We start from the raw sequence: 26846 nt of genomic DNA on the forward strand, positions 1-26846 counted from the left end.
GATTTGTGCAAGCTCACACAGCAAGTCAGTAGCAGAGCTGGGATGAGAGCCCTGATGTCCTGACTGATGGTTCAGTGCCTCTCCCACCCTGTCCCCACTTCTGTCAATCCACCTCCTTCCCTGCCCAGCCTTCTGCCTTTGAAGATGTCAGCAACCAGCAGATTGGAGCTGACAGGAAATCCCCAGGTGCCTTTTACCAGGGTGAAGGCATTGAGTTGGGGGGGAGGGCAGATGGGCGACCCATTAGGGAGCTAACACTGAGTTCCTGTCAGTTCCATTACTGTCTCTGATTAACCCATTAGCACCCACTGGAAGCAGGAAGCACAGGGACCCCCAAAGGGATGAGTCAGGAAGGAAGTCGGCTCTGACGAGGCCTGAGGGAGAAGAGTTGGAGAGACAGAAAAGGAGTCTCTCCTCTCTCCTTGGAAAGTGGGCTTCCTTAGAGAAGGTGGCAGGTAGGTCAGGGATGACAAAGAGCAGGCAGGACTCAGAGGAGGGTGATTCGGAGCTCAGTGGAGCCCCTGAGCTGACCCTTTGAACAGATGTGACAAGTGAACAGCAGAGAAAAGGAATTCATCTCTGAGTCACTCAGGGAACCCAGGGTTCCTGCCCATCAGACCACTTTACGGACTCAAGTGTGTTTCAGGAGCTATGGCTAAAAATACAGCCAACTATACTGGGTACTGCTAACGGCTTTACATGCATTACCTTACGTTTTCTTTTGTTCTATTTTATTTTTACATTAAGTCTGTATACTGGCTTGTGTGATAGAGGAAAGAGCACTGGAACAGGTAGGACTCTCCCTATGGCTACAGCTCAGATTGTTCCAGACAGTTTTAATCCTCTGCACAGAGTGTTGCTTGCAATGCATTATCTTATTTTCAAGGCAACCCTGGGAGGTAGGTACTATAACCCGAATTTACATAGCAAAACTGAGGTTCAGAGTGGTTGAGTAATTTGCCCAAAATCACACAGATAAATGCCTGGAGGCTGGCTTGGTGGAGTTTCCAAAGATAAGGAAGGTTTTGGTGATAGAAGAGTCAAGATTTGGACCCAGGCAGCCTGGTCACCAAATCTTTATCTTTGTCATCCCGTCATCCTGCTGAGCAGCAAAACCAGGCAGAACCCCTATTTGATAAATGCGTACTTCCTACAGATGTATTTCCTACAGAGTCCTTCGCATAGGTCATGCTCTATATTTTATCCACTTGAAGACGATATAGTCATCCTATTTTACAGGTGGAAAACCCAGGACCCAGTGAGTCCAAGTAACCCACCTAATGTCTCACATAAAATGTTGTCAGAAATAAGATGCCAACCCTTGTTTATCTCACTCCAAAACCAAGGCTCTCAACCATTCCACTGTGAGTATAAGGACCCCATGCTATGACAACTATGTAACATGCCTACCTCTATGCTTGGCATCCAAACTGACCTTCCTTCTTGTCCATCTATTCATTCACTAATTCCACAGATAGAATACTGAGTGCCTGCCGTGTCTGCCAGGCCCTTGCTTACAAGACTGTAGGACCTTCGCACCCCTGCAGTTTATGTTCTACTTGGGGGCCAAGACAGAAAGACAAGCAATTCTAATAGGGTAGGGATGAGCATGACCTAGTTCTAGGGGGCAGAGAAGGCCAAGCTGAGTCTTATAAGCCAAAGAAGCATCGCCCAGAGGTGTGAGAGAGTTCCAATTCCAGTGTGGGGGAGGAACAAACTCTCTTCTACCCTCAAGGTTCTTCTGGAGGGTCTGATAATCCAACAGACATGAGATAGATTAGCAAGAGAAAATAACCATGTTTAATATATACATACATTTGGGAACCCTGCATACATGAGAGAGTCAGAGACCCCACATGCACGAGAAGTTCAGAGACAGAAGGGGACATGGGCATACAAGACTTTCTGAGCTAGGAATGAGGTAAGGTGACTCAGGGGCTTCAAAGGGCCATTGCTGGCTGATAAGAAGAGCAGATACTTAGTAAACAGAAGTTTGCCCTGCCCTATAGGTGGGCCAAAAATGTTATCCTGTTATCCCTGGTAATTTCTTATTATGGGCAAAGCCTCTAATTCAAATTCTTCTAGGTGGTTAAAGGGAGGGGCAGAAGTTTCTCCTGAGCCTGAAGCTAAAATTACCCTTAGCTCCAAACAATCCACATACCGCAGAAGCACATCTTGGGGTGAATAGTTCTGAACCCCAACACCAGCCATCGATGGAGAGAAGCAGAGGCAGAACTGGAGAGTCAAGAAATGGTTGGAGCATGGACTTCATCCCTGATCTGAGGCCACGGGGAACCACTGCAGGAAAAGATTTGCATTTAGAAAGCAGAAAGGATGGGGGTAAATGCCTGGAGGCTGGCTTGGTGGAGTTTCCAAAGATAAGGAAGGTTTTGGTGATTGATTAGATCTGGGAGTGAGGGGCTAGAAAAAAAGGCAAATGGCCAGGCGGGGGTTGGGGGAATGAAGAGCCAGGGAAGAGAAGTCCCGGGAAGAGAGACAAGTTCCCTTGAGCTGTTGAGTGTAGGATGCCTAAGGGGCACCCGGGGGGTTCTGTCCAGAGTGTGGCTGGACTTCCTGGCTTGGATTTTAGGTCTTACTGGTCTTAAGGTCCTGCAGAGAACGGACTTCAGTCCTTTTTACCCTGTGCCTCAGTTTCCTCACCTGGAAAATAGATAATAACATCACTGCATAGAGTTTTTATAAAGATTAAATGGATATAAAATATGTAATTAATGTATAAAGCACTTAAAGTACCAGGCACATGGGAATGCTTAATAAAGGTTAGTTGAATGACTATATGAATGGATGGTTCTTTGACTGTGGCTGATAGAAGTTATTTGGAAAAAGAGTTGTTTAAAAACCCAAGGACCTCTTCCTCCCTCTTCAATATTCAGGGCTGGGTTGGAGGGTAAGGGAGAAGTACAGTAACACAAATGTTACCTGGAAGGGATTGAGTGGGAGAGGGGATGGTGCCATTTTTCAATCTTACCCCCACTGTGGACACGCACGCACGCACAAACACACACACGCACACTTCTGCTGGGAATGCATACCAGCTACAACACGTAGAACAATGTCATTCAGACAGTGGCTTCATCTGTTGTCTGACTCATCCCACAACCATGCCGACTTATGTCAGTATTTTGCCGATGAGGAAACAGAGTAACTGGGCACATAGGCCCCAAATGTAGGAACCCTGTAGGACTCCTCCTTTCCTTGAACCCATGTCCAATATGCTGGCCAGTTGTTTTGATTAATCCTTGAAAATACAATCTGAATCTACCCATTTGGAGGAGGGGGGAGAGCCATAGCACCCGTTGTTTGGGGCTACAATGATTTTTTAGAAGTGCAGATCAGCCCGTGCCACACCCCTGCTTAGAATCTTGGAAGGCTTCCTAGTTGACTCGGAATAAAATCCAAAACCTTCCCCTGCCCACAGGGTTCTGTGCCACTCAGCCCATCTCTCCCTGGCCCCCTACTAGCCCTCATTCCCAGCATTCCAGCCTCAGTGGCTTTCTCAGTTCCTCCATCTCTCCAGGGTGCCATGTTTCCTGTCCTCACCTGAGCTTTGACACTTCCTGCAGGTCTTCACATGGGAGATGGCCCCGGTGACACATCGTCAGCAGGCTCCCATGGCCACCCCTACCTCCTCCTACCCTCTTATCACAAGCCTGTTTCATTCTCTTTCCAGCTGTCATCCTATCAGACATTCTGCCCACACTGTGTCTCCCCCAGTGGAATGCCAACTCCATTCCAGCAGGAACCTCGTTTGCTTGCTCTCTCCTAAATCCCCAGTGCTCAGCCCTGTCTGACACACAGTAGGTGCTCAACAAATATCTGATGAGCTAATGACTCATTGTGTCTGGATGAACTTGCAACACAACCATCCAGCAGACATTGAGCCCTACCATCTCCCTGGCCCTGTGCCAGCCAGTGGGGCAGCCACAGAGACATGCCAACTCTTGGGCTGAGCAACTCACAGGCCCCACAGGCAGAGACATGTGCACACACAGTAAAGCCAGACAAGGTACGGGTACCCAGGTTTTGCTGAAAGCTGCCTGGGATCAAAAGTAGCTGGAGAAAATGCTACATGCTTCTGAATCCTGTAAGAAACGTCAGTACTCTGTGTCCTGGAGCTGGGCCTCTCACCAGGGACGACCTCTGCCTGAAACACTGAACACTGCCCTCTACTGCACCCCCAACCCTCAGGCTTTCATTCATTCTTCAGACCCCAGTTTCCACATCACTTCCTCCAGGAAGCCTTCCCTGATTCCTCATGCCCCACCTTGATGGTATGTCTTTAGAAGAGTCCAGTCTTAGTGTTGGTGGCGGAAATATTAATTGTGCTCTGTTGACAGTGATTGTTAGCTATAGTTATAAGAAATATTAATCATGTTCTGTTAACTGTGATTGTTCTGTTCTAATTAGACAAAGCACTTTCTAACCTGGCTGGGAGTTGTACGTCCCGGACATGGGAGTTGACCTTGGAATGCGAGCCATTCTCCTTAACTGCCTATCATCAGGGAAAGATTAACAACCTTGTTGCAGAAACAAAGGAGTCCCGGAGGCGCCCCACCGATCTGCAAACCCCTAGCCCGTATTTGCATTTCCTGTGACCTGTACCCATTATGACCATTATACCCATTATTCCCATTCTTATTCCTTGTGTCCACTTCCACATGTGATCTGTCTTCTACCCAACTTAAGGAACTGGCTTATTGGGGGGTGGTTAAAGAAGATTTTATGTGGACGAATCCCTCTGCTCACCCATTTTGCTGGCAATAATGGAATAAAACGCTCACATACGATTCAACCTTGTCTGCTTCATTGGCTGAAGCAGCGACAGGCAGCCCAGCCCCACTGTGTCTGGTTTCACCAGCACTTATTATCACTTTGTATTGTCGGCCAGTTTCCCAGTCTGTGCCTCCACACCCCACCCATCCCAACTCCATAGTGCCATTTGTTCCAGGGAAGCAAAGACCTTGCTTGGCCAGTGCCCAGCACAAAGTAGGAGCTCAAGAAATATTTGTTTTCTGAGTGCATAAACACATGGGCAGAGGCTTTCCTGGGAAGGCAGAATTTCATCTTTTTGAGGCCAGGACAAGAGCCCCTCTGTATAGTCACAACCCATTCTTTGTGTTTGCAGCTGGCATTGCCGCCTCTTCCTCCAATAAGGGCTCTAGTGCCAAGTCCCAAACTGATTCTGTCTCTTTAATTTGTTTTCTTAGATAGGTTGATGATGATACATATTTCAGGAGTATAAACATGTACACACTGATGCATCTCTCTTTCTGTCATACCTCTCCCCTGGGCTGCCCTCCTCTTTGTGGTACATGCCCCAAGGGAAATTCATGCCTGCAGCCTGAGTCTCCAGGCCTCTGGAGCCATGGCACCCACTCCCTGCTGGAAGGGAGAGTATTGGCTCTGGCATTAGTGTCCTTGCTCTGCAGCTGGGTTGGGGCAAAGGCAATAATGGGGTGAAGGCAGAGGGGATGTGGGCCAGGATGATTCATCCCAGACTGGAAGATTTCCAGGCTCCAGGGCAGCTGGGGTACCCTCTGCAAAGAAAAAAGACAGTGCTGGCCATCCCACATTACAAGGTCTCTGCAGGCCCTCCTGGCTTGAATGAAGGGGGTTGGGGTATAGTAGGAGGGGTGGTTGGCTCAGGCTCTCAGGGGAAAGGATCTGGCTCCAGAATGGACCTGGAGAAGGGTCATCCTCATTTTGGCTCATTCTGCTAGTTATAGCTCCAAACCTTCCCCAAGAGTGTTGTAAAGACAGTAAAAATATCATCTGTAGTCTTTATCTGCCCAGACATATGAATCCAGGTAACATTAGGTTGAGGTAAAGGGCAGGAAGACCCAAAAGGGAACCTTGATGGAGCGCTGAGAAAGAAGCACAGCCGGTTCCCTAATTCCCAGAGGCTCTCCTGGGCTGGTGTGTAGAGGAACCTCAAGTCTTATTTTCAATGTGGCCTGACAGCTCCATTTTTGAGTCGTCACTCAGTTGCAAAGAGTGGGGAAGGGCAAGATATCTCCCAGTCAAATTCAATTTCCCATTTCCCATATTTTAGGACAGGGAAGGCTTTAGCACCCACCCCCTTCCCGCTCCAGACCTCATCCATTATTCATGGAACCTTGTCTGCTAAGATGTGCACATTCCTGCTCAAGAGGAAACCTTTTTGTCACCCTGCCCTCAAGGTACTCTGCCTTAGCCCTCTTAGCAACCCGAGGCGGCCCAAGGGAATGGCGTCCCTGTAGTTTGGCAGTGCACAACCTGTGCAGCCCTCCTCAGTGGCCCTGGCAGGGCGGAGAGACAGCCTTGGAGGCTCCAGAGGGAGGATGGGAGTGGGGGCTGGGGGGGATCTTGGACACTCTCCCACCCTGCTTCAACCTTAGGAAGTCCTACTTCATCTCCTACACAGTGGACTTCCCAGTAAGACTTCATTTGAAGTAAAATGTCCCATTGCTCACAACGTCACAGCCCATGAAATCCCTTCACTAGAGAGGAAGTGGTGAAGGTGTAGGCATTTAGTCTGAATCCCACCCTGGCCGGTGTGGCTCAGTTGGTTGAGGGTAATTGTGCCCAGGAGGCAACTGATAGATGTTTTCCTCATACATCCATGTTTCTCTCGCTCTAATAGATTTTTAAAAAATTGTTTCAAAATAAATAAATAAATGTAAATCAAATCATGCCATATTCATGCTCAAAGCCCTCCAGTGACCTCCCTGGTCCTCTTTATCAAATCTAATCCCTTGGCATGGACTTCAAGCAGTGTATGTGGTCCCCAACCCCCAACTTTTACCTGAAGATCCTCTGCCCACTATCCCCAGTCTTGTGTCTTTAGCATTAATGTGTCTGCACAGATGTTCCTTTATCAGATGGGACTTCTCTGCCCACCCTGTTTGAAAATTACTTCCTCAAACACTGGTACATCGTCCTATGGTGCAGTCTTCACAGCACTTCTGAACATTCAAATTACCTTGTTTCCTTGTTGTCTGTCTCTCCTTGCTGTAGTCTCAATTCCTAGAAGTCTATCATTAATTTCCACATCCTCAGGGCCCATGTGTCTGGCACATAGTAGGTGCTCAATAATCATTTATTGACTAGACAAAGGAGTGAACAGTTACATGGTCTCCAGAGCCCTTTCCACATTATGCTCTGTGTCTCATTATAAGCTCTGTGGCAAGGCTGGCTGGCAGAGGACATGGTGATGGGGAGGCAGGGGCTGACATGGACAGCTCTGTGAAGGTTCAAAGAGGTCATCTGGGGGCAAGTGCAAGGATGTCAGGGTCGGGAGGACACTTTCGGGATTTCTTATACCTCTCCTGTGACTCTAATGATGGACAGATCATGGTTTCAAGAGCCCTTTTCCTGCTTTCAACAGTCTCTTTGTGTCTCCTTGTTATTATTATTAAGCTGGCTTCCCTCCAAGAAAGGACACCCCTGGGAGTAGTGGCAGGCCCTAGAGATGATAGCGGGGAGAAAGGAACAGCCCATTGTCCCCTGGGCCCAGCCCTTCCTGTGCCTCCCCAGGCCAGGCTGCAGAACTCGCCAGCAGAGGGCGCTCCAGGTCACGCACCTGGCCTGGAAATCAGAGGAGGGCTGGGCGGGGCGGGCCTGGCCTGGCAGGTGGTCCTACCTGCTGGGATGGATACTGCTCTGTATCAGGCCTCAGTGAGCTTTCTCTGAACTCATTCATTCATTTACACACATTGATTCACTTTTCATATATTTGTTCACCACACGTGCTCTGGGATGGGAGCAGGGATTTAGGCAGAGACTCTACTTTCTGCTGTCTATGGTGGGTGGTGGGGGTGGGGGGACAAGGGGACAGATATTGTGAACATACCACTACCCAACGACGTCACTGCCATTCCTATAAGTGCCCTGAAGGAGAAGTGACAAGGCAGCATAGAAAAGGGGACCTGACCTAGCTTCCAGGGCTGGAAAGGCTTTTCTGAGGAAGTGACTTTTTCCCCACTTAATTCTTAAACAATTCCTTAAAATTTCTTATGGAGAATTCAAACACACACCAAGCAAGAGAGAATGTTATAATAAGCCCTAAGCGCCCATCACCCAGCTCCCACAATGCTCGGTGCGGCCATCCCGTTTCATGTCCGCCCTGTCCACTCCTCCACTTCACCTTTACCCAATTATTTTGAAACAAATCCCAGATACCTTAATATTTCACTTGTAAACACTTCAGTAGGAATTTTTTAAAAATAAGGACTCTTAAGAAAAATATCATCAAAACACCATTATCAGACCTAAACGCAAATGAACAAAACAAACTTCTTTTTTCTTTTTTAAATATGTCTTTATTGACTTCAGAGAGAGGGAGAGAGAGAGATAGAAACATCAATGATGAGAGAGTCATTGATCGGCTGCCTCCCGCACGTCCCCTATTGGGGATCGAGCCTGCAATCCTGGCATGTGCCCTGACCCAGAATTGAACCACGATCTCCTGGATCATAGACTGATGCTCAACCACTGCGCCACGCTGGCTGGGCAACTTTTTCTTAAGGGAAGAAGCAACATATCAGCTGAGAGCAGGCCAAGCAGAGGGAAGAGCCAGTGCAAAGGCCCGAGGCAGAGAGGGGCATGTGTATATTTGTGTACATATCCTGAAGGAATAAAGGGAAGGCCCGTGTGGCTGAAGCAAAGACAAGGGTGATGGGCAGCAACCAACCGTTCGGGGCTTTATGAGCTGCAGTCAGGAGCTTGGCTTTGATCTTTATTCTCATAGCCAGGAGTAGCCCCCGAATGGCTTCAATCGATGCTGAAAGATGATCTCATGGGCTGTGAGAAAAGTAATTCCAGCAAAATACCTGTGCCTCCCATTGACCCTGAACTGTGCTTTTCTTTGACAAGGTCATGTATTGTAGGTCGAGCAGTTATTTACCTCCTTCAACTGTCTCAACATCTGTGCTCCTGTTTGGTGACGGGGACTGAGTGTGGGCTCTGGAGTCAGGCAGACTGGAGTTCAAATCCCACCTCTGCGCTTTATAAAGGTGTGACTGTGGGGAAGTCTCTCTCCCTCTCCCAAGACCCTTTCCCTCATCTCTAAAATGACCCTCGGAGCCCTTGCCTCAGAGCTCACAGTGGGACCGAATGGAGTTCTGTAGAGAAGATGGACAGTGACAGCACAGCCATGTCTTTTCTGCCTGCTTCCCACCCCTGCCGGCATATTTTCCTTCCTGGCAGCTCCGTGGAGAGTGTAGCAGCAGCCAAGGGTTCAGGGCCTCCTGAGGCAGGAAGCCTCACCCTCTGTGCAGCCTTGAACTTCCTGCTCTCTCCGAAATCCTGTCCGGAGGTTTACTGCCCCTGGGGTGGGGCTAGGGTGGGGACGGTGGAAGGAGGGGGTGTAACAGATAAGCTTTCCCATTGGCTGTTTGGGGCTCCAGGCTCCTGGGGAATTAAAAAAAAAAAAGTGGAGGGTCTCCTCCACTGCCAGCACTGTGGCTGTGATAAGGGCTGAGTCTTCTGCTTGGCTTGGGACCCAAGGTCTCCCAGTCAAGAACAAGGTCCCAGTAATGATTAGATTGTTACCTTGGCCTGGGTTTTTGCTCTCAGTATATCTTCCCAAGAAGGCCACAGCAAGGGCAGGCCAACTCCATCAACTTTCCCAACTATGCACGCACGTGTGCACAAGACCCTGGCTCAGGTGGGCAGTCACACCTGTACACATCTCCTCATATGTATATGCACGCCCCTCCATACATACTTGCCCACCTGCATGTGAGTATATGCACATAAACAGGCACACATGTGTAAACTGACAAGCGCACACTTACATACACACCGCCACATACACATACCATACTCCCTTTTTTTTTTTTTTTAAATATATCTTTATTGATTTTAGAGAGAGGAAGGAAAGGGAGAGAGAGAGATAGAAACATCAATGATGAGAGAGTCATTGATCGGCTGCCTCCTGCACGCCCCCGACTGGGGATCGAGCCCGCAACTCGGGCATGTGCCCTGACCGGGAATCGAACCCCAATCCCTTGGATCCTAGGTCGATGCTTAACCGCTGAGTCACGCTTGGCCGGGCTACCATACTCCTTAATACACACATACAAACAAAAAGGCACACACTCAGACACACCCACCCTCATGCACAATACACACTCCTGCTGTGGCAGGTCATTTCCAAAGGCAGCTGGCTTGGGTCCCTTTCTTCTCTGCACTTGCACGCTGCTCCACCTATCAAAAGGTAAATTCTGTCTCCCTCCTCTTGAATATTTGTGGCAGAAGTTGCATTCTGAGATTTCTGAATCCAGGTTTTAAAAGGACTGGCAGCCTTTGCTTCCTCCTTGCTGGAAGTCAGCTGTCATGTAAAATGTCCAGCCATCCTGAGACCATGGTGCTGTGAGAAAGCCCAGACCAGTCATACACAGGGAGAGGGAGCCTTGCAGAGGAGCAGTGCCATGTCTCACATGCCAGGAAAGCCTTCGTGGACCTTCCAGCTCAGCTGAGCCTAGTGAGTGACCTCAGATGCCGCCACATGGAGCAGATGACCACTTAGACACACACCCTGCCCGAATTCCTGATCCACAGAATCCTGGGAAATGATACAACTTTGTTCTCTTAAGCCACTATGTTTTGGAATGGTTTGTTATACAATAATAGGTCATTGAAACAGCCATACATATTATATACTCACTGATGTTCATATATATACAAACTCATGTACACTTACAAGTAAGCACTCTTGCATGCCTGCACATAACTTTGCAGTAGGTACTACTGACTCTCTACCCAACACCCATTTCCACTTGTCTTCTTTTCTGACAGAACTCTGTCAGATGAAAGGCTGCTGTTATCTACAGCTCCAGGAGGGTGATCTTGGTTAGTCTAAACCAACCTTGGTAATCTCTGTCCCCTTAAAAGCTGAGAAAGCATACATCCTTGTACATATGCAGATAGAGGGATATATATCTATACTTTTTCACTCATGCATGCAATTCCTATGTACAACACCACAGACATAAGTGTACCTGGGCAAGGTGTATTTTTGTACAAGAGGCACAGAGACACCTATACTGGTCACATCACAGTCAACAATGAATTCAGCCATTCCTGCCCATGTCTGAACAGCCACAATACACATACCCCTCCAACACCCCCCCCACACACACACTCTGAGGGGCTGCTTGGCTGCATGCAGGTGAGAAGCTGCTGGCAGAGGCCAGACAGCACCTCACTGGGACTGATAGTTCTGCAGAGCAGACCAGGGCCCAGGAGGCAGGAGGTCGGTTAATTAATTCCGGGCTATGATAAGTTTGTTTCTGCCCTCGAGGGGGAAAGAAAACTTTCCTCACCTTCCACATTGAGACAAAGCCCAGTCTGTCCTCCAAGGAGCTCTTTTTGTTTTCCTTATAGGCAAACAATGGAATTGGACATTACATGAAAGTGTATTTTCACCATTTACACTGCTGGGCATTCTGGGTAGAGAGAAAAGCATGTGAGCAGGCAAGAAGGTGCCGAACAGGAGTGAGGGTAAAGGATCCGATGGTAATGAGCCTACAGCAGGGAGTGCGAGCGAGACAGAAAATGAGGCTGGGGAGGTGGGCAAGGCCACATCAGCCCCTGGGCTTACCTCCAAGCTCCCGCGGCCCATCCGCTCTTCCTGACACCTGGTGCCCAGTGACTTTGCCCTTAGGCCCTTAATCTTCCTTCCACAGGTTTTATCATACCTAAATCAAATTGATAAACAAGAGATAAGATAGCAATAAGCACACTTCCTTTCTGGCTTGTGCGTGAGGTTATTTGGGTTTTATTTGCTAATTGTCTCTTTCCATGACCCAGAGTTATTATCAAGGATATTCTTGTTCAATTAGCTTTTATTGATCTTTTGATATAAATTCACCTTTCAGCAATTTCTAAGTTTAATAAAAAACTATTTCCAAAATAGCACATATGGTATGATCCCACTGTGAATAACATGTTTGTATGCATACCTGTATGTGCATATAATAATGTCTGAAAGGATATATATACCAACTGTTAAACAATAGTTATAGCTGAGTGATAAAATTATAATTTAAAAAATTTTTATTTATTGATTGATTTTAGAGAGAGAGAGAAACATCTACTTGTTTCACTTATTCATGCATTTATTGATTGACTCTTGTATGTGCCCTGACAGGAGATGGAACCCACAACCTTGGTGTATCAGGATGATGCTCTAACCAACTGAGCTACCTGGCTAGGGCCGGGAGATATGAGTTCTATTCTCAGTTCTGGCACCCAGTGACCTTGGGCAAGTCACTTCACCTCTGTGAACCTCAGTCTCCTTATCTGTCAGAGACGTAATGACAATAATTGGGATGCTGTGATAATCAGATGAGATAACTTATCTGTGACTGCTTTGTGAACTCTAAGGTGTGGTATAGGTCAACTTTTAACCTGTCACAGTGTCTCCAAAGCAAAGGAATACCTCCCTATAGTGTAAATTTAGACCCAAGCAGTAGGCAAGTGGAGTGGACTATTTGGGGGCAGAGCCACCTTCGGAGGGGCCTTTACAATCCCACCACATGGGCGGCAGCCTGCACAGCTCTGACATTACAACATATAAAGCCAGGGAGGGCACTTGAGCCTCAGCTCAAAGAACTGCACAACCGGTTCCCTTCTGTACACTCCAAGGAGAAAAAATAGGGACAGTCTCTTCTGGGCCTTCTCTGAATGGCTGACGCTCTCCATAATTTAACTGCCTGCTCTGGATAATTACTTTGCTCCTGCTTATGAGCTTAGAGCAATAGTGGTTCCCAATAACTAGAGACTTAATAAGGCTAAATTATAATGAGTGTCCTGCGGAATTACACACCACATTAACACCAAATGAGTTCATTAGAAATTCATTAGGAGTGATTCCTGTGGCTGCCGCGGGAATTAATCACAGGTAGCCGGCGGCAGAAAAACGGAATGAAAAACTGCACAAGCAACTGGATGAAGACCTTTTGGCATCTGGCTTTGGCCTGAAGCAAGATTTTTCAAGAGTCATGGGTTGCTCTAGTTGTTAAGTTTGGAGGTCCGGTTGCTTGAATGTTGTTGGAGCTGCCTCCCACCCTTCCTCCTGGAGATGGCCCCAGCCAGGATTTGACTGGTGGACATGGGGGTTGGGTAATCTTCCTTTCCAGCCCTGGGGAGCTGAGGAATCATATAGAGGACTTACAGCTCTTGCCTGTCTTCCTCTGGAAACACTTTCATGTTCCTTCCATGTTCCTTGGACTAGCAGCTACTTCCCCTGCTGCACATGGGTCTTCCTGGACTGTCAGTCAAAACCCTCCACCCAACCCCAGGAGCTGATAGCAGGAGTTGATACACGTCCCTAGCAAGGCCAAATGGACTTTCTCTCCTGGTTCTTTTTAAATATATCTTTATTGATTTCAGAGAGTAAGGGAGAGGGACAGAGAAACATCAATGATAAGAATCATTGATCGGCTGCCTCCTGCACGCCCCCGACCGGGGATCGGGCCCACAACCCGGGCATGTGCCCTGACCGGGAATCGAACCTTGATCTCCTGTATCCTAGGTCTATGCTCAACCACTGAGCCACGCCTGGCCGGGCTCTTGGTTTGGTTCTTTTTTATTAGCTAACATTTATTGAATATGTGCTAGGTGCCAGGCCCCTTTTTAAGTACTACCGTTTTTTTTGGTAATCAGACTTTTTTTTTTTTTTTTTTTTAACATTAGATAACATGCTTATTTTAACATAATTGAAATAAGTAACAAATACGATATTTGATGTATATTTAAGCTTATCTTGTTCAACACAGTATCTGATACTTGAGTTCGAGGATATTTTTTCCATGACTTTTCAGAGTGGAAGGAAGAGAAAGAGAGAGAGAAACATTGATGTGAGAGAGACACATCGATTTGTTGCCTCCCGCACCAGCCTGTACCAGGGCCGGGGATGGAGCCTGAAACTGAGGTACGTGCCCTTGGCCAGAATTGAACCGGGACTCTTCAGGCCGCGGGCTGATGCTCTAACCACTGAGCAAGACTGGCTAGGATGCATTATTCTTTTTAAAATTTTTAAAGTTTTTTAAAAAAATTTATTTTATTGAATTTTTATTTTTTTATTTTTAAGAGAGATGAAGGGAGAGAGAGAGAAACATCGATTTGTTGTTCCACTTGCTTATGCATTCATTGTTTGCTTCTGGTACGTGCCCTGACCGGAGACCACAACTGTGGCTATCAGGACAACACTCTAACCAATTGAACTACCTAGCCAGGGCTTAAATTTTTTCAATTACAGTTTACATTCAATATTATTTTCTATTAGTTTCATCTGTACAGCATGGTGGTCAGGCAATCATATACTTTACAAAGTGTTTCCCCTGATATTTCTAGTACCCAACTGACACCATACATAATCATTACAATATTATTAACTATAGTTCCTATGCTGCACTTTACATCTAAGTACCTTCTTGTATGAGTTATCCAATCCTCCTAAGTCCCTAGGAGGTGGGTTTAATTGTTAGCCCCATTGTGCCAACAAGGGACCTCAAGCACAGAGGTTAAGTGACCTTTCTGGTAATTGGCCGACCGAGAATTTGAGTCTTAAGTGGAGGGTATAAGGATAGAGAAGCATTGAAGGTCACCGCCCTCCACTGTTAGACCCATGAACATCCACAGGAACTTCAGCCCATACCACTCTCCTCAAATAATACTATTCAGGTTAGTAATGGTTTTCATTAATACTTTTGTTTGTTTTCTCCACATTGTGGTGTTTTCCATTTGTGAGTGTAATTTTTCCTACTTAAACTTACTGTCCAACAATAGGGAACTGGTTAAACAGTTGCAATATATCTGTACAGTGGATTACTCTATGGCCGTTAAAGGGATGGCTAGAGCTAGGGTGGGAATGATGTAGGAGACTTAATGACTAGTTGCTATGGGGATGGGGTTGGGGACCACTCAGTGATGAGGGGAAAGACTACAGAGCTGTTTAAAACCTGGCTAAGGGAGGACCATGAATTTGTAGTGGTCTCATTCCCCTACTGTGCCTTTTCTTGTGGTTGTAGTCAGCAGTCCTGAAGCTGGGAGGTGAAAAAATTAAAAAAAAATTTTTATGTCCAAGGATGCAACCTGGGAGGCCAAGGTGGCCAAAGAACATTGAGGATCCTGAAAGAAGAAGTGATGCATCCATGGACTGGATGGGAAAGGGAGTGAGGCTAAGAGTAGGGGGTGAACTGGGAGAAGGGGGATGAGTGGTGAGGTTGGGAGTTTCATCCAGTGGGTGGGGACTGTCTTCTACTGTGTATCTCCATTCCTAACACATAGCCTGGTGCTAAGTAAATAGATACTGAATGAATGAATGAATGAATGAATGAATGAATGGGTTATAACTCTGGCATTAGAGCCAGAGACTGGCATTGTTTTTCAGTACAGTGGCAGCAAGCACCACTTCAGGGCAGGGAGAGCTGAATTCAAACCCAATCTTCATCAATGACAAGGTTGTGACCTTGGACACTTAACACACTCCTGCATAATTTGTGCCAAGCTCTGAAAAAAGTGCTTTACAAAAATTAACTAATTTCATACTCATAACAACCCTTTAAGGTAGGCACCATTATTATGCTCATTTTGCAGATGAGAAAACTGAGATACACGAAGATAGATAACTTGCCCAAGGTCACACAGGAAATGGCAGAGCTGGGATTCAAATCCAGGCAGCCTGGCCTCAGAGTCTCTGTTTTCTAATTTCTAATTGTGGATAAACAAAGTGCGGACTGGACTTTCCAAGAGAACACTGAATTCAGCCTCTGATAGAGTGGGGAGAATCATCATGGAATAAATTGCCCTCAGAGGTTCCACTTAGCCTTGAGATTCTAGGATAAACTTCAATTAGTATTTCAGATTCTTGGTTGAGGAAAAAATAGGAAAGGGGTTTGATGGATCATGTACTCCATGCAAGGCCCTGGAAGCTGCCCAGGTTAGGAAGTTGGAAGGAGGCCTAGGGCTTCCCCTCCAGTCCTGGACGCAAGCACCTGCATTTCCCACCCCCTTCATTAGTTACTCTCAGAATAATGGTGGCCAATTTGAGGCAGGAGTCAGAGTGCAGGGGAGAAGTGGGTGGCCCATGGGCACTAGCCTTGGGGCATTTCTTTATCTCCATTGGGGTATAGTTGCTCTATTGGTTCAATTGCCCCATAAAACCTACTGTGAGTTCATTTACCCTTCTTGGAAGGCTCTCAATGAGTGCCTAAATTAATAGGGGAACCCCAGTTGAGAGGGAGAGAGACTGGGTGTGGGTAGGAGGAAGGCCAGGGGTTGGATGCACGCATCAACTCCAATGAAGTGGAGAGGAGCTGACTCAGGTGTTCTGGTGCCAATGTTGTCCTTTCCACACCCCCACCACTCCCATCTGCCATTGACTCTGACCTTGGATGAGTAGCTACTAAAGAGAAAATAGTTCGGGCTGTGCAAAAAGAAAGTCAATGAAAAGGGTGTTAAATGGGGGGCCTGAAGAGGCCATCTGGTCCATTTGGCCAGCTCTTGCTAATGTCCCCTTGCCTGGAGACTCTCAAGGTAACTGCATCACAACCACTGGGGAACTTGTTAAATGCAGGTTCCATGGCCCCACCCAGACCTACCAAATCAGAATTTCTGGGTCAGGGCCCAGGGATGTCCATTTTTCCATTTTTCACAAACCCACCCCTCCCCCCTGCACCCTCAGCAGTGTGCGATGAAGACCACACTTGGAGGAACACAGCCTCACAGTCTATTCCAGACTGATCTGAACAAATAAAACAAAATCAACAGCATCCCAGTGCCTGCCAGGTACATACCCATAATGAAGTGTGAAATGTGCCTCTCTCCTTGAAGGGATTACAATCTAATTGGGAGATAAGAGACACTTTGTGAAGAGCTAAATTAATGCTACAATAAATACTAATTCAAAACAACAGGTAGACAGGTAATGGAATTATGGAGAAGTTTTGAAAATGTCCTTAGATGATGTTGAAAGTTGTTTCAGTAGTAAATATGAACTACACACAGAGGCTCTGTGACTTTGAGCAAGTTACTTAACTTCTCTGAACCTTGGTTTCCTCCTTGGCAAAATGGGTACAATAATTGTACCTACTTCACAGAGTTGTTTTGAAGATTAAATGAGATAATCCATGTAAAACAAACACTCAGCATCGTGCCCAATGCATACTAAACACTCAATAAATGTTAGCTATTATTGTCATTGCTATTTCATCATTATTATCAATGAGGGGAAATGCTCATATGCTGTAGGTGGGAATATAAACTGTTAAAACCTTTCAGAAAGTCAGTAGAGTAATAGATAAACATTTTAGATACAAAAACCCTTTATCTCAGAGTTATTTATAGTAGAAAATGATTGGAAACAACCTAAAAATCCAAGCAATAGCTATATAAGTTATGAAACATACATTCAATAAAATACTCTGGAGCTATTAAGAAGGATGTGATATACATTTATGTAATGGTATAGACATTACATAAAAAGAGGTTATAGGATATATAATCTCATTTATATAAGAAAGAATATGTATATGTTTAGTTTAAAAGTCTAGGACAGCCCGGCCGGGCACGGCTCAGTGGTTGAGCATTGATCTAGAATCCAGGAGGTCACGGTTCGATTCCTCATCAGGGCACATGCCTGGGTTTCAGGATCGATCCCCGTAGAGGGCATGCAGGAGGCAGCCAATCAATGACTCTCTCATCATTGATGTTTCTATTTCTCTCTCTTCCTCTCCCTTCCTCTCTCTGAAATCAATAAAGATATATTAAAAAAAGGAGGAACAACAAGATGGTGGCGTAACAGCTGCACCCGCCGCCTCCCGCCTCCCGCAACCACATAAAAATTACAACTAAAATACAGAACCACCATCACTCAGAGCCTCCTGAAATCTGGCTGAACAGAAGCCCCACAGCCAGGGAGCTGAAGAAGCACCGAGACCAGTAGGAGGGGCGGAGACAGCGGTCAGATCCCAGCTGAATCACGGAGACGTGGCCTCGGCCCAGACCCAGTGCCTCGGGGTAAACCGGGAAGGGAATCTCCTCAGCAGGGGTTTCCCGGAGGAGGGAGGGGTCCCAGCCCCCCAGCAGGCCCCCAGCCCAGGGCTCCAGGCCGGGAAGAGACGTCCCCACAGCTCCGGGCTGTGAAACCAGCGGGGACTGTCCCTGAGGGTCGCGGAGGCTGCGGGAGCCCCAGCAGCTCCCCTTAAGGGCCCGGCGCGGACTCACTGGGACGCTCCCTCTGAGCCCAGCGCCAGGAGCAGCCTGAAAGGACCCGGGACACTCGGGGGGAACTAACCTGCCTGAGATCCGGGCGAGAGGCGGAGGGCGGCTTCCTCCCAGGCAGAGGGGCTGGCGGAGGCCATGGCTCCTGTGGCGAGTCCTCCCCGCACACAGCCGGCGGGCAGGCGCCATATTTGAGTCGCCAGCACCTGACTCGCACCTTTGGCCCCGCCCCGTGATTCCCGGAGGCCCCGCCCTCCGCACCTGCAGCTCACCCAGGCCATTTCCAGGGGCTTTTCTGTGCAAGCGGCCTCTCGAGCCTCATGCTTAGGACTTTCCTAAAATCTCTCAAACAAGCAGCAGCTGCCCCATACAAGTGGCCCCAGGCCTGGCACTAGCGGCAGCTGCATTGGCTCATAGCTGGGCCTCTCCTGGGCACCTCCAAGCCCAGCACAAGTAGCAGCCAACTACGGTTTGCTATGTAGCTCATGGTGGGTGGTCCTGGGCAAGGCACTGGCAGAGGCTGACTTTGCACCTCCCTGGAGGCCCCGGAGACAGTGCACGTGGTGATCAGACTCAACCACGCTGGATTACAACCCTACCACATCCACGAGTGACACTCAAGGGGTGCACTTGGTGAACACCAAAGCTCCACTGAAGTAAATCCTGATCCATAAGGGTGTCTCCAGCACAGCAGCTCTTTGGCTGTAGTTGCAGCTGGTCCTCACAGCTGATTGGCCTGGGGTCAGTTCCTCCCAGGGACACCAACAGCAACCAAGGCTCAACTATAACAGGACAGTGCACACAGCCCACACAGGGGAGCACCTAGACGGCCCAGCTCAGGGGACTGGGGAGGCTGAGCCACTGGGCCCCACAGGACACCTACTACACAAAGCCACTCTACAAATTCCAGGAGACATAGCAGCTCTACCTAATACATAGAAACAAACACCTGGAAGCAGCCAAAATGCGGAGGCAAAGAAACATGTCACAAAGGAAGAACAGGAGAAATCTCTAGAAGAGGAACTAAATGAAATAGATCCAAGCAAGCTAACAGATAGAGAGTTCAGAATTTTGGTTATAAGGATGTTTAAGCAGACTGTTAGGGAAATAACTGAGAAAATCGATAACATAATAAAGTACCAATTTGAAATGAAGGCTACACGAACTGAAATGAAGAATAATTTACAGGGAATCAACAGCAGAGCAGAGGACACTGAGAATCAAATCAGCAATTTGGAACATGAGGAAACAAAAAACACCCAACCAGAAGAGCAAAAAGAAAAAAGAATCCAGAAATATGAAAATAGTATAAGGAGCCTCTGGGACAACTTCAAGAGGCCAACATTCGTATTATTGGGGTGCCAGAAGGGGAAGAAAGAGACCAAGGAATTGAAAACCTATTTGAAAAAATAATGACAGAAAACTTCCCCTACCTGGGGAAAGAAATCGACTTCCAAGTCCAGGAAGCACACAGGGTCCCAAACAAGAGGAACCCAAAGAGGCCCACAGCAAGACACATCATCATTAAAATGCCAAAGGTTAAAGACAAAGAGAGAATCTTAAAAGCAGCAAGAGAGAAGCAGTTAGTTACCTACAAGGGAGCACCCATACGACTGTCAGCTGACTTCTCAACAGAAACCTTGCAGGCCATAAGGGAGTGGCAAGAAATATTCAAAGTGATGAAAAACATGGAACTACAACCAAGATTGCTCTACCCAGCAAAGCTATCATTTAGAATTGAAGGTCAAATAAAGAGCTTCTCAGACAAGGAAAAGCTAAAGGAGTTCATCACCACCAAACCAGCACTGCAGGAAATGTTGAAGGGTCTTCTTTAACAAGAAGCTAATGAACAAAAGAATCTGATGAACTAAATAGATCCAGAGACATTGACACATGTAACAGATGATCATATTTCAGAGGAAAGAGGGAAGGGGGGTGGAGGGTGGGAAGAGATAACCAAAGAAGTTATATGTATAACCCATGGACACAGTTAATAACGGGGTGAAGGCCTGGGAAGGGGATGGGAGGGAAGTGGAGGGGATCAATTTGGGGGGGGGGAAATGGTATACCTGTAATACTCTCAACAATAAAGATAAATTTAAAAAGTAAAAAAAAAAATAATAATAATAAATAAATAAATAAGTAAAACATAAAGAACCAAGAGTGCCGTGACTGGTCAAGAAATAAATGATGACTTTTTGAAAAAAAAAAAAAAAAGTTTAGGACAGATACCAAACTATTATCAAGGGCTATCTCTGCCAGGACTGTCAGTTGCTCTGAATTATAAAAAATTTTTAATTTTTATTTTTCCCTTTTTATTTAATTTATTGAGGTGATACTCAATTATACAGGTTAAAAAAATTATACAGGTTTCAGGTGCACAATTCTAGAATTATGAAATTTTAATTTATATAATCTAGCATCAGAAAATCCATGATGATGATGATGATGATGATGATGGCGTGTGTGTGTATGGGATGGTTTAATGTGTGTATGTTTTTTTTTGTGTGTGTGTTTTTAAGATAAGACCCCTGGCTGGCATAGGAAATTCCAAGATTGGAGACTGAAGACTGGCAAAATGTGGCAAAGTTGTTTTCATCAGTTTAGGAACCACTGAGTCCCAGCTCTGGGGGTTACCAACTGTGGTGAATTCTGCTTTGGATAGAAATGATGGGGATTCATGAAGAGCTGACTCTGGAAAAAGGGATGGACTTGCAAAATGTTCTTAATTAATAAGAAGGATGAGAGCCTTCACAGAGTGCTTCAGACTTTGCATCCTCAATCTGTTGGGTCCAGAGGACAGTCCCACGAGACAGGCAGGATGGGAGTTATCACTGAGGAGATGGGAGTCCCCACGTGTGAACTGGTGCCAGAAGGCAGAACAGGAACCAGAAGTCGGGGGTCTAACTCCTAGCCCTCCCAGCTGTGAAGCTCGAACAAAGTAGAGTTCATGAAGCTCCTAGCCAGTGCCTCTCACATAGTGGGTCTTCAAGCACCCTGGTACCCCTTGCCCAGTTTGGCTCCCTGGGTCCATGAGCTGGTGCTTTTCGCTGCTTGCATTCTCTGCACCCTTCTTATATCTATTCAAGTGTTCTTTGCTGCAGCCAAACTCATTGTTTCCTTCCATCCAGGCCCCTTCCACCTTTGTCACACTGTTCCCTTATCCTGGAATGTTGTTCTCCTATGTTCTTAGCCTCCTTTAATCCTACTGCTTGTTCTAAAATCCAAATCCTAGTGCTCCTTCAAGGCCTGTATCAGTGCCTTCTACACAAAGATGCACCAGCCACCTGGACATGGTTGTTCCTTCCCCATGCCCCAGACCACACATCTGCACTTCCCTCAGGACCCATGGCATCCTGTGTCAAGGGAGTTTTTGCAGGCGTGTGCCCTGTCTCTGGACCAGACCAGAAGCTCTCTTGGGAAGGGTCCATGTTTCAATCAGCGTTTCCTCAATGTTGGCCTATGCGGGAGGCGCTCCGTGCACTTTGGTCGAGGAAGGTGAAAGAATAACTGAGGGGCGCTGAGCATGGATGGAGGGCAGGGTATGGACGGATGGAGGGAGGGATGGGCAGAGCGGAGGACACCTCAAGCCCATGCAGTGCTGACTCTGGCCCTGTCGGGAACAGCAATGGGACTGCAGCCAGCGCGCCCCTGGGTGAATAACCTCGGGGCTCTGCTCCTCCAGGCCTTGCCCACATCATAAAACATCAAACACTTCCTCCTCGGGCAGGAGGGAGACGTGGGGTGACTTAGGGGCTGAGCCTGGGCATCTGGGAGGGTTTATAAGCTGGGGCGCCAGCCCCTCAGCACCACGAACCTTCCTCCTCTCCTTGCTCCCGGCCTCCAGATCTCCCGCAGCATGGCCTTCAACGGCAGGTACGAGATTGAGAGCGAGAAGAATTATGACGAGTTCATGAAGCGTCTTGGTGAGTGGGGCCCTAGGTACACCTTCCCTGGGCTGGGCTGGGCTGGGCTGGGCTGTAGCAATCTGCCCTGGGCTGGGAACTCGAATTCATGTGCTAAAGTGGGACAGGACTTCATTTAGTCATTCATTCCCTCCCTCATTTATTATTATTATTTTTAAATATATCTTTATTGACTTCAGAGAGAGGAAGGGAGAGGGAGAGAGAGAGATAGAAACATCAATGATGAGAGTCATCGATTGGCTGCAGCCCGCAGCCCGGGCATGTGCCCTGACTGGGAATCGAGCCCTGATCTCCTGGATCCTAGGTTGATGCTCAACTGCTTCGCCACGCCCGGCTGGGCCCTCCCTCATTTGTTGAGCACTACTCTGTCCCAGGCTCTCGGGCTAATAGGACCCACAAAGACTGTTTGTCTTTAAAACACTTGAAATATTAGTATCTCCAGTTTTACTGATAGAAAACTTGAGGCCCAGAGAAGTTGAGTCGCTAGTCCAAGGTCACACAGCTAGAAATTGGTGAAGTAGAGAGTTGATTGGCATATTCATTCACACATTGATTGAACATGTACAATATGCAAGGGCCAACTGGATGTTACTGATGGGGCACCTCAGCTCTTGCCCAAGGTCACTGGAAATCTCTGGCAGAGGATATTAGGATCCAGGGCCTTATGATGAGATGCTGAGTGATGTCACCACACCCTGCCTTGTAAGAGGTGACCAGGGAGTTAGCATCGAGACTAGGTTTGATAAGCTACTTCTTCATTCAGTCATTCAACAAACAAAGGCCTCTTACTGTGTTAGACTCTATGGGCAGAGAGATCAAAGACTCCACACCTCTCACTGCTGGATTTGCAACGCTGGTTGTCGAGAACCAATGAGTTGGTGAACTTGACAATCCTGCAGAAATCGTGGTGCTCTATCTAAGTCTGAGGCTGTGCAACGGTCAGGAGTTGGAGGACAGCTCCAGGCATCGGTGCCCTCACCTTGGTGGCAGAGAGGCCCCAAGAGCAGTCTCGTGAGCCCCAGGGCCTTAGGGAGGCAAAAGCCCTTCTGAGTCAATTATTGCCAATGGTCCTGAAGGAACGGTGACTTGGCCTCCCCTGAAACAGTCTAGTGTGGAATTAGCAGGGATCCAGTCTCAGTTCTAGACCTGGTGCTGCCCAGAATCTCCAGTGAGATGCTGGGAGGCCCCTTTCCTGCAGTGGGTCTTCATTTTCTAATCTGTGAAATAAGAGCCGTAGGAGACAGTCTTGAAAGTCCCCTTCTTTTTAGAACTTCGTGAACCTGGCAAGTTTCTCTTATATTTGTTATGTTACTATTAGAAGAACAGCTGTTATTTATTGAGTGTCAAATGTATGGCAGGAGCTTTAAAAGACACACGCTTTAATCCTTGCACCAGCTATGTGAAACGTGCCTTACGATCCCTATTTTGTGGATGGAAACAACTGAGGCTTGGAGAGGTACTTGCCCAAGCTCCATGGCTCATGGTAGAACTGAAATGTGTGCTTTTAACCATCAGAGTAGCCTGCCGCAGTGGAGGTGAGCTCCTTCCCAAAGCCACAGGTTGTAAGCAGCTCTTACATGGCTCTTTGCTTGTCCCCCCGGGCCAGGGCTCCCCAGCGATGCAATTGAAAAAGGCCGGAACTTTAAGATCGTCACAGAGGTCCAGCAGGACGGGCAGAACTTCACCTGGTCCCAACACTACCCCAGTGGTCACTCCATGACCAACAAATTCACCATTGGCAAGGAGTGCGACATGGAGACCATGGGGGGCAAGAAGTTCAAGGTGAGAGGCCACTGGCCACCCTTCCCTCTTTCCCCAGGCCTCTGCCTAACTTCTGGGTCTCCAATCTGTCCCCTGAGGCTGCTCCCCAACCTGACCTGTCTTTCTCTAGTCTAGCCTCCAGCAGTCAGAGCTTGAGTTCCCTGGCAATTTAACCACTCCTGGGTTTTAATGCTACCGTCAATAATAAATAATACAATGATGATAATAAAAATTGTTAACATTTGACGAGCTTAATAGATGCGATACTTGCTGAACACTTCACACGTTACTGCAGTTAATCCTACGAGGTCGCTACAATTATTACCCTGATTTACGGATGGGGGAGTTGGTCTGAGCCATGGGATTAAGTAGCTTGCTGGGATCACACAGCAGGGACAGGCTTTCACACCCAGGCAGCCTGGCTCCAGAGGGCATGCCCACTGTTTATGCCGCCGCCCAGGGCAGCCTAGAGATTAACAGCCCAGGCCCTAGAATCAGACTCATCTGGGTTTGAAACTGCAGTTTGAGGTAGCAAAGAAGTGAAAGGTGGCTGTTTGTTCCCATCCTACCCAGACTGGTCCCTCAGGTCTTCTACCCATTCTGGGTCCCCTCCAGAGCCCCCAGCCATGACCATGAGTACTTTGTTCTTCAAGCTGCCAATGCAGGGAATGAGTAGTCATAATATCTATATTCTGCCACTTGGGTCTTTTAAAAATTTAACCATCTCTCCTGACGTCTTCCCATGTCCACATATTGACTTGTCTTACTCTTTTTAACGGTAGCCTATAGTATGGAAATGCTGTTATTAACACTCCCTCACCCATAGGTATTTATTTACCAGTGGGTAACCTAGGTTGGATACTTAGGTTGTTCGCAGTCACAATCTGCAATAAACACCCTTGGATGACATCATCATCATCTTAATGATGATCACAACTAACCCCGTGGTGAACAAGGAGGCTCACCATGTGCCTGACGCTGTTCTAAGCACTTCGCATGTCATAGTGGATCACTTACTCCTCACAGTAACTCTATGAAGTATGTATAGTGATGCACAACTGAGGCACAGCAAGGTTGAGTTAGTTGTGCAGGTGATCTGCATCTTTAGTTTATGTAACTGTGTACCTACAAGGCAAATTAATTCCTAGACAGGACTGCTGGGGCCGCAGGCAGGCCCCTGCATCCCTGAGGGGCTGGCCTGCATTTGGGGGCTGCTGCCAACTCACACTCAGTGTTATGCTTCCTTTCCAGGCCACCGTGCAGATGGAGGGCGGGAAGGTGGTGGTGGATTTCCCCAACTATCACCAGACTTCGGAGATTGTGGATGGCAAGCTGGTGGAGGTGAGTGTTTTGCTGGATCCAGGGTGGACTGGAGTGTTTTTCTGCCCCCAGCCATGGCCCCTGAGAGGTGGGCCTCTGGGCAGCTGGCTTTATAAGAATGTCCTGGGTGCCAGGCCCTGTGCTCTCATTTGATCTTCACAATAACCGTGGAAGGCAGGGATTTTTATTTCCATTTTACAGGTGAGGAGACTGAGGCATGGGGAAGATAAGTGATTAGCTGGAGGGGACGTAGCTTTTATGACGGAGCTAGGATTTGTGACTCTGGAGTCCCATAAGTACCAAATGGTGCAGAGGTTGAGTGTGGCCTCTTGACCTCAGAGGGGTTACATGACTCCTCTAAACTTCAGTTTTTTCATGTGTACAATGGGGACAACCTCATAGCGTTGTTGGGAGGATTCAATGGGGTAATACAAGGGCAGTGCCTGGCCTGGTGAACTGAAATGTACGGACAGGTGGAATGTCATCATGCAGAGTCATCACTGCTTAGCACTTTCGCTACATTGAGTCTGTGCAGTGATTTGTGCAACAAATTGGGAAACTGAGGCCCAGAGAAGTGGTGCAACTGATTCATTTCTACTCAGGGCTGGGATTGGAGGCTGGTCTTCCATCAGCTGTGCCCCATGGTCACCTTGGGGTCCCTGCATTGACTTCCTCTGTTCTGCTGCTTCTTTCAGATCTCCACCATTGGAGGCGTGACCTATGAGCGTGTGAGCAAGAGGCTGGCCTGAGCAAGCAGGCGGGGCTCCTGGGGGGCTACAGAGCCACCAATAAAGCTGATTCAATAGTAGACATTCTGCTCACTACAGAACCTTTTTGTCTTTGTTTTCTGGTGTCGTGGGGGCAGTTTCTGGCTGGGTGAGGATGGTTTCATAGGCTAAACCTTGGTCCCAAGATCCCTGTGGATCTGTGTCATGGCAGAGGGAACCTTGAGTGTGGACTGAATTCTCCTGAGGCCCTGCAAGAAGCCAAAGGTGGTGCTCAAGAAGCACAGTGGGCACACTTCTGTGGGCTCACTTCTGTGGACCCCACGCCCCACTTTGCCACCCCCACTGTGTGGGTGAAGATCATCCTTTAAAGGGACAAATGTCATCTGGGAGGGGTGACACACTGACTCTGGGATGGGCCACAGGACAAGCATATCAGAATTGGTGTGGGGGTGGTGGTGAGTAGGAATGTCATTTCCCTGAAAGGCCCCCTGCTGCTGGGCTCCTAGGCTGCACAGACATTGGACGGACAAATGGGGCTTAGCTGGGAAGGTGTTTCAGCATGTCCCTGGCTCTGCCGCTAATTTCCTATGGAGTTGTTCCTTTGGGCCTCAGTTTACCTACTGGCACAAAGGGGAGCCAGGAGGGTCAATGAAGGACTGAGGAAAAATGATAGCCCATGAGGTGGCAAAGGGGCAATGAGAGTGGCAGGAAGAGACTGGGTGTGATGGTTTGGAATAATATTTGGGCAGGGGGGCCTGGGAGAAACAGAGAGAGGCTGTGGCTGGCAAAGGTGGTCAGAGGGTCACTCTGATTCCCTGGTAGGTCCCTGGAGCACTGAGTCAGGAAGGATTCTGAGGCAGCATTCAGATTTAGCAGACAT

The 26846-nt window shown here is 47.7% G+C and overlaps 1 protein-coding gene across 1 annotated transcript; it reads left to right on the forward strand.

Moving 5' to 3' along the window:
* Window positions 1–22090: 22090 nt before the first annotated feature.
* Window positions 22091–25987, forward strand: FABP6 (fatty acid binding protein 6; the record flags this gene model as incomplete). Its single annotated transcript, XM_081135596.1, has 4 exons — window positions 22091–22157; window positions 23764–23939; window positions 25170–25259; window positions 25934–25987. The coding sequence occupies 4 exons, from the start codon at window positions 22091–22093 to the stop codon at window positions 25985–25987; spliced, it is 387 nt and encodes a 128-aa protein (XP_080991722.1).
* Between the last annotated feature and the right edge of the window lie 859 nt (window positions 25988–26846).

This window comes from Miniopterus schreibersii, assembly GCF_964146895.1.
Source record: "Miniopterus schreibersii genome assembly, chromosome: 4".
NCBI lineage: Eukaryota > Metazoa > Chordata > Mammalia > Chiroptera > Miniopteridae > Miniopterus > Miniopterus schreibersii.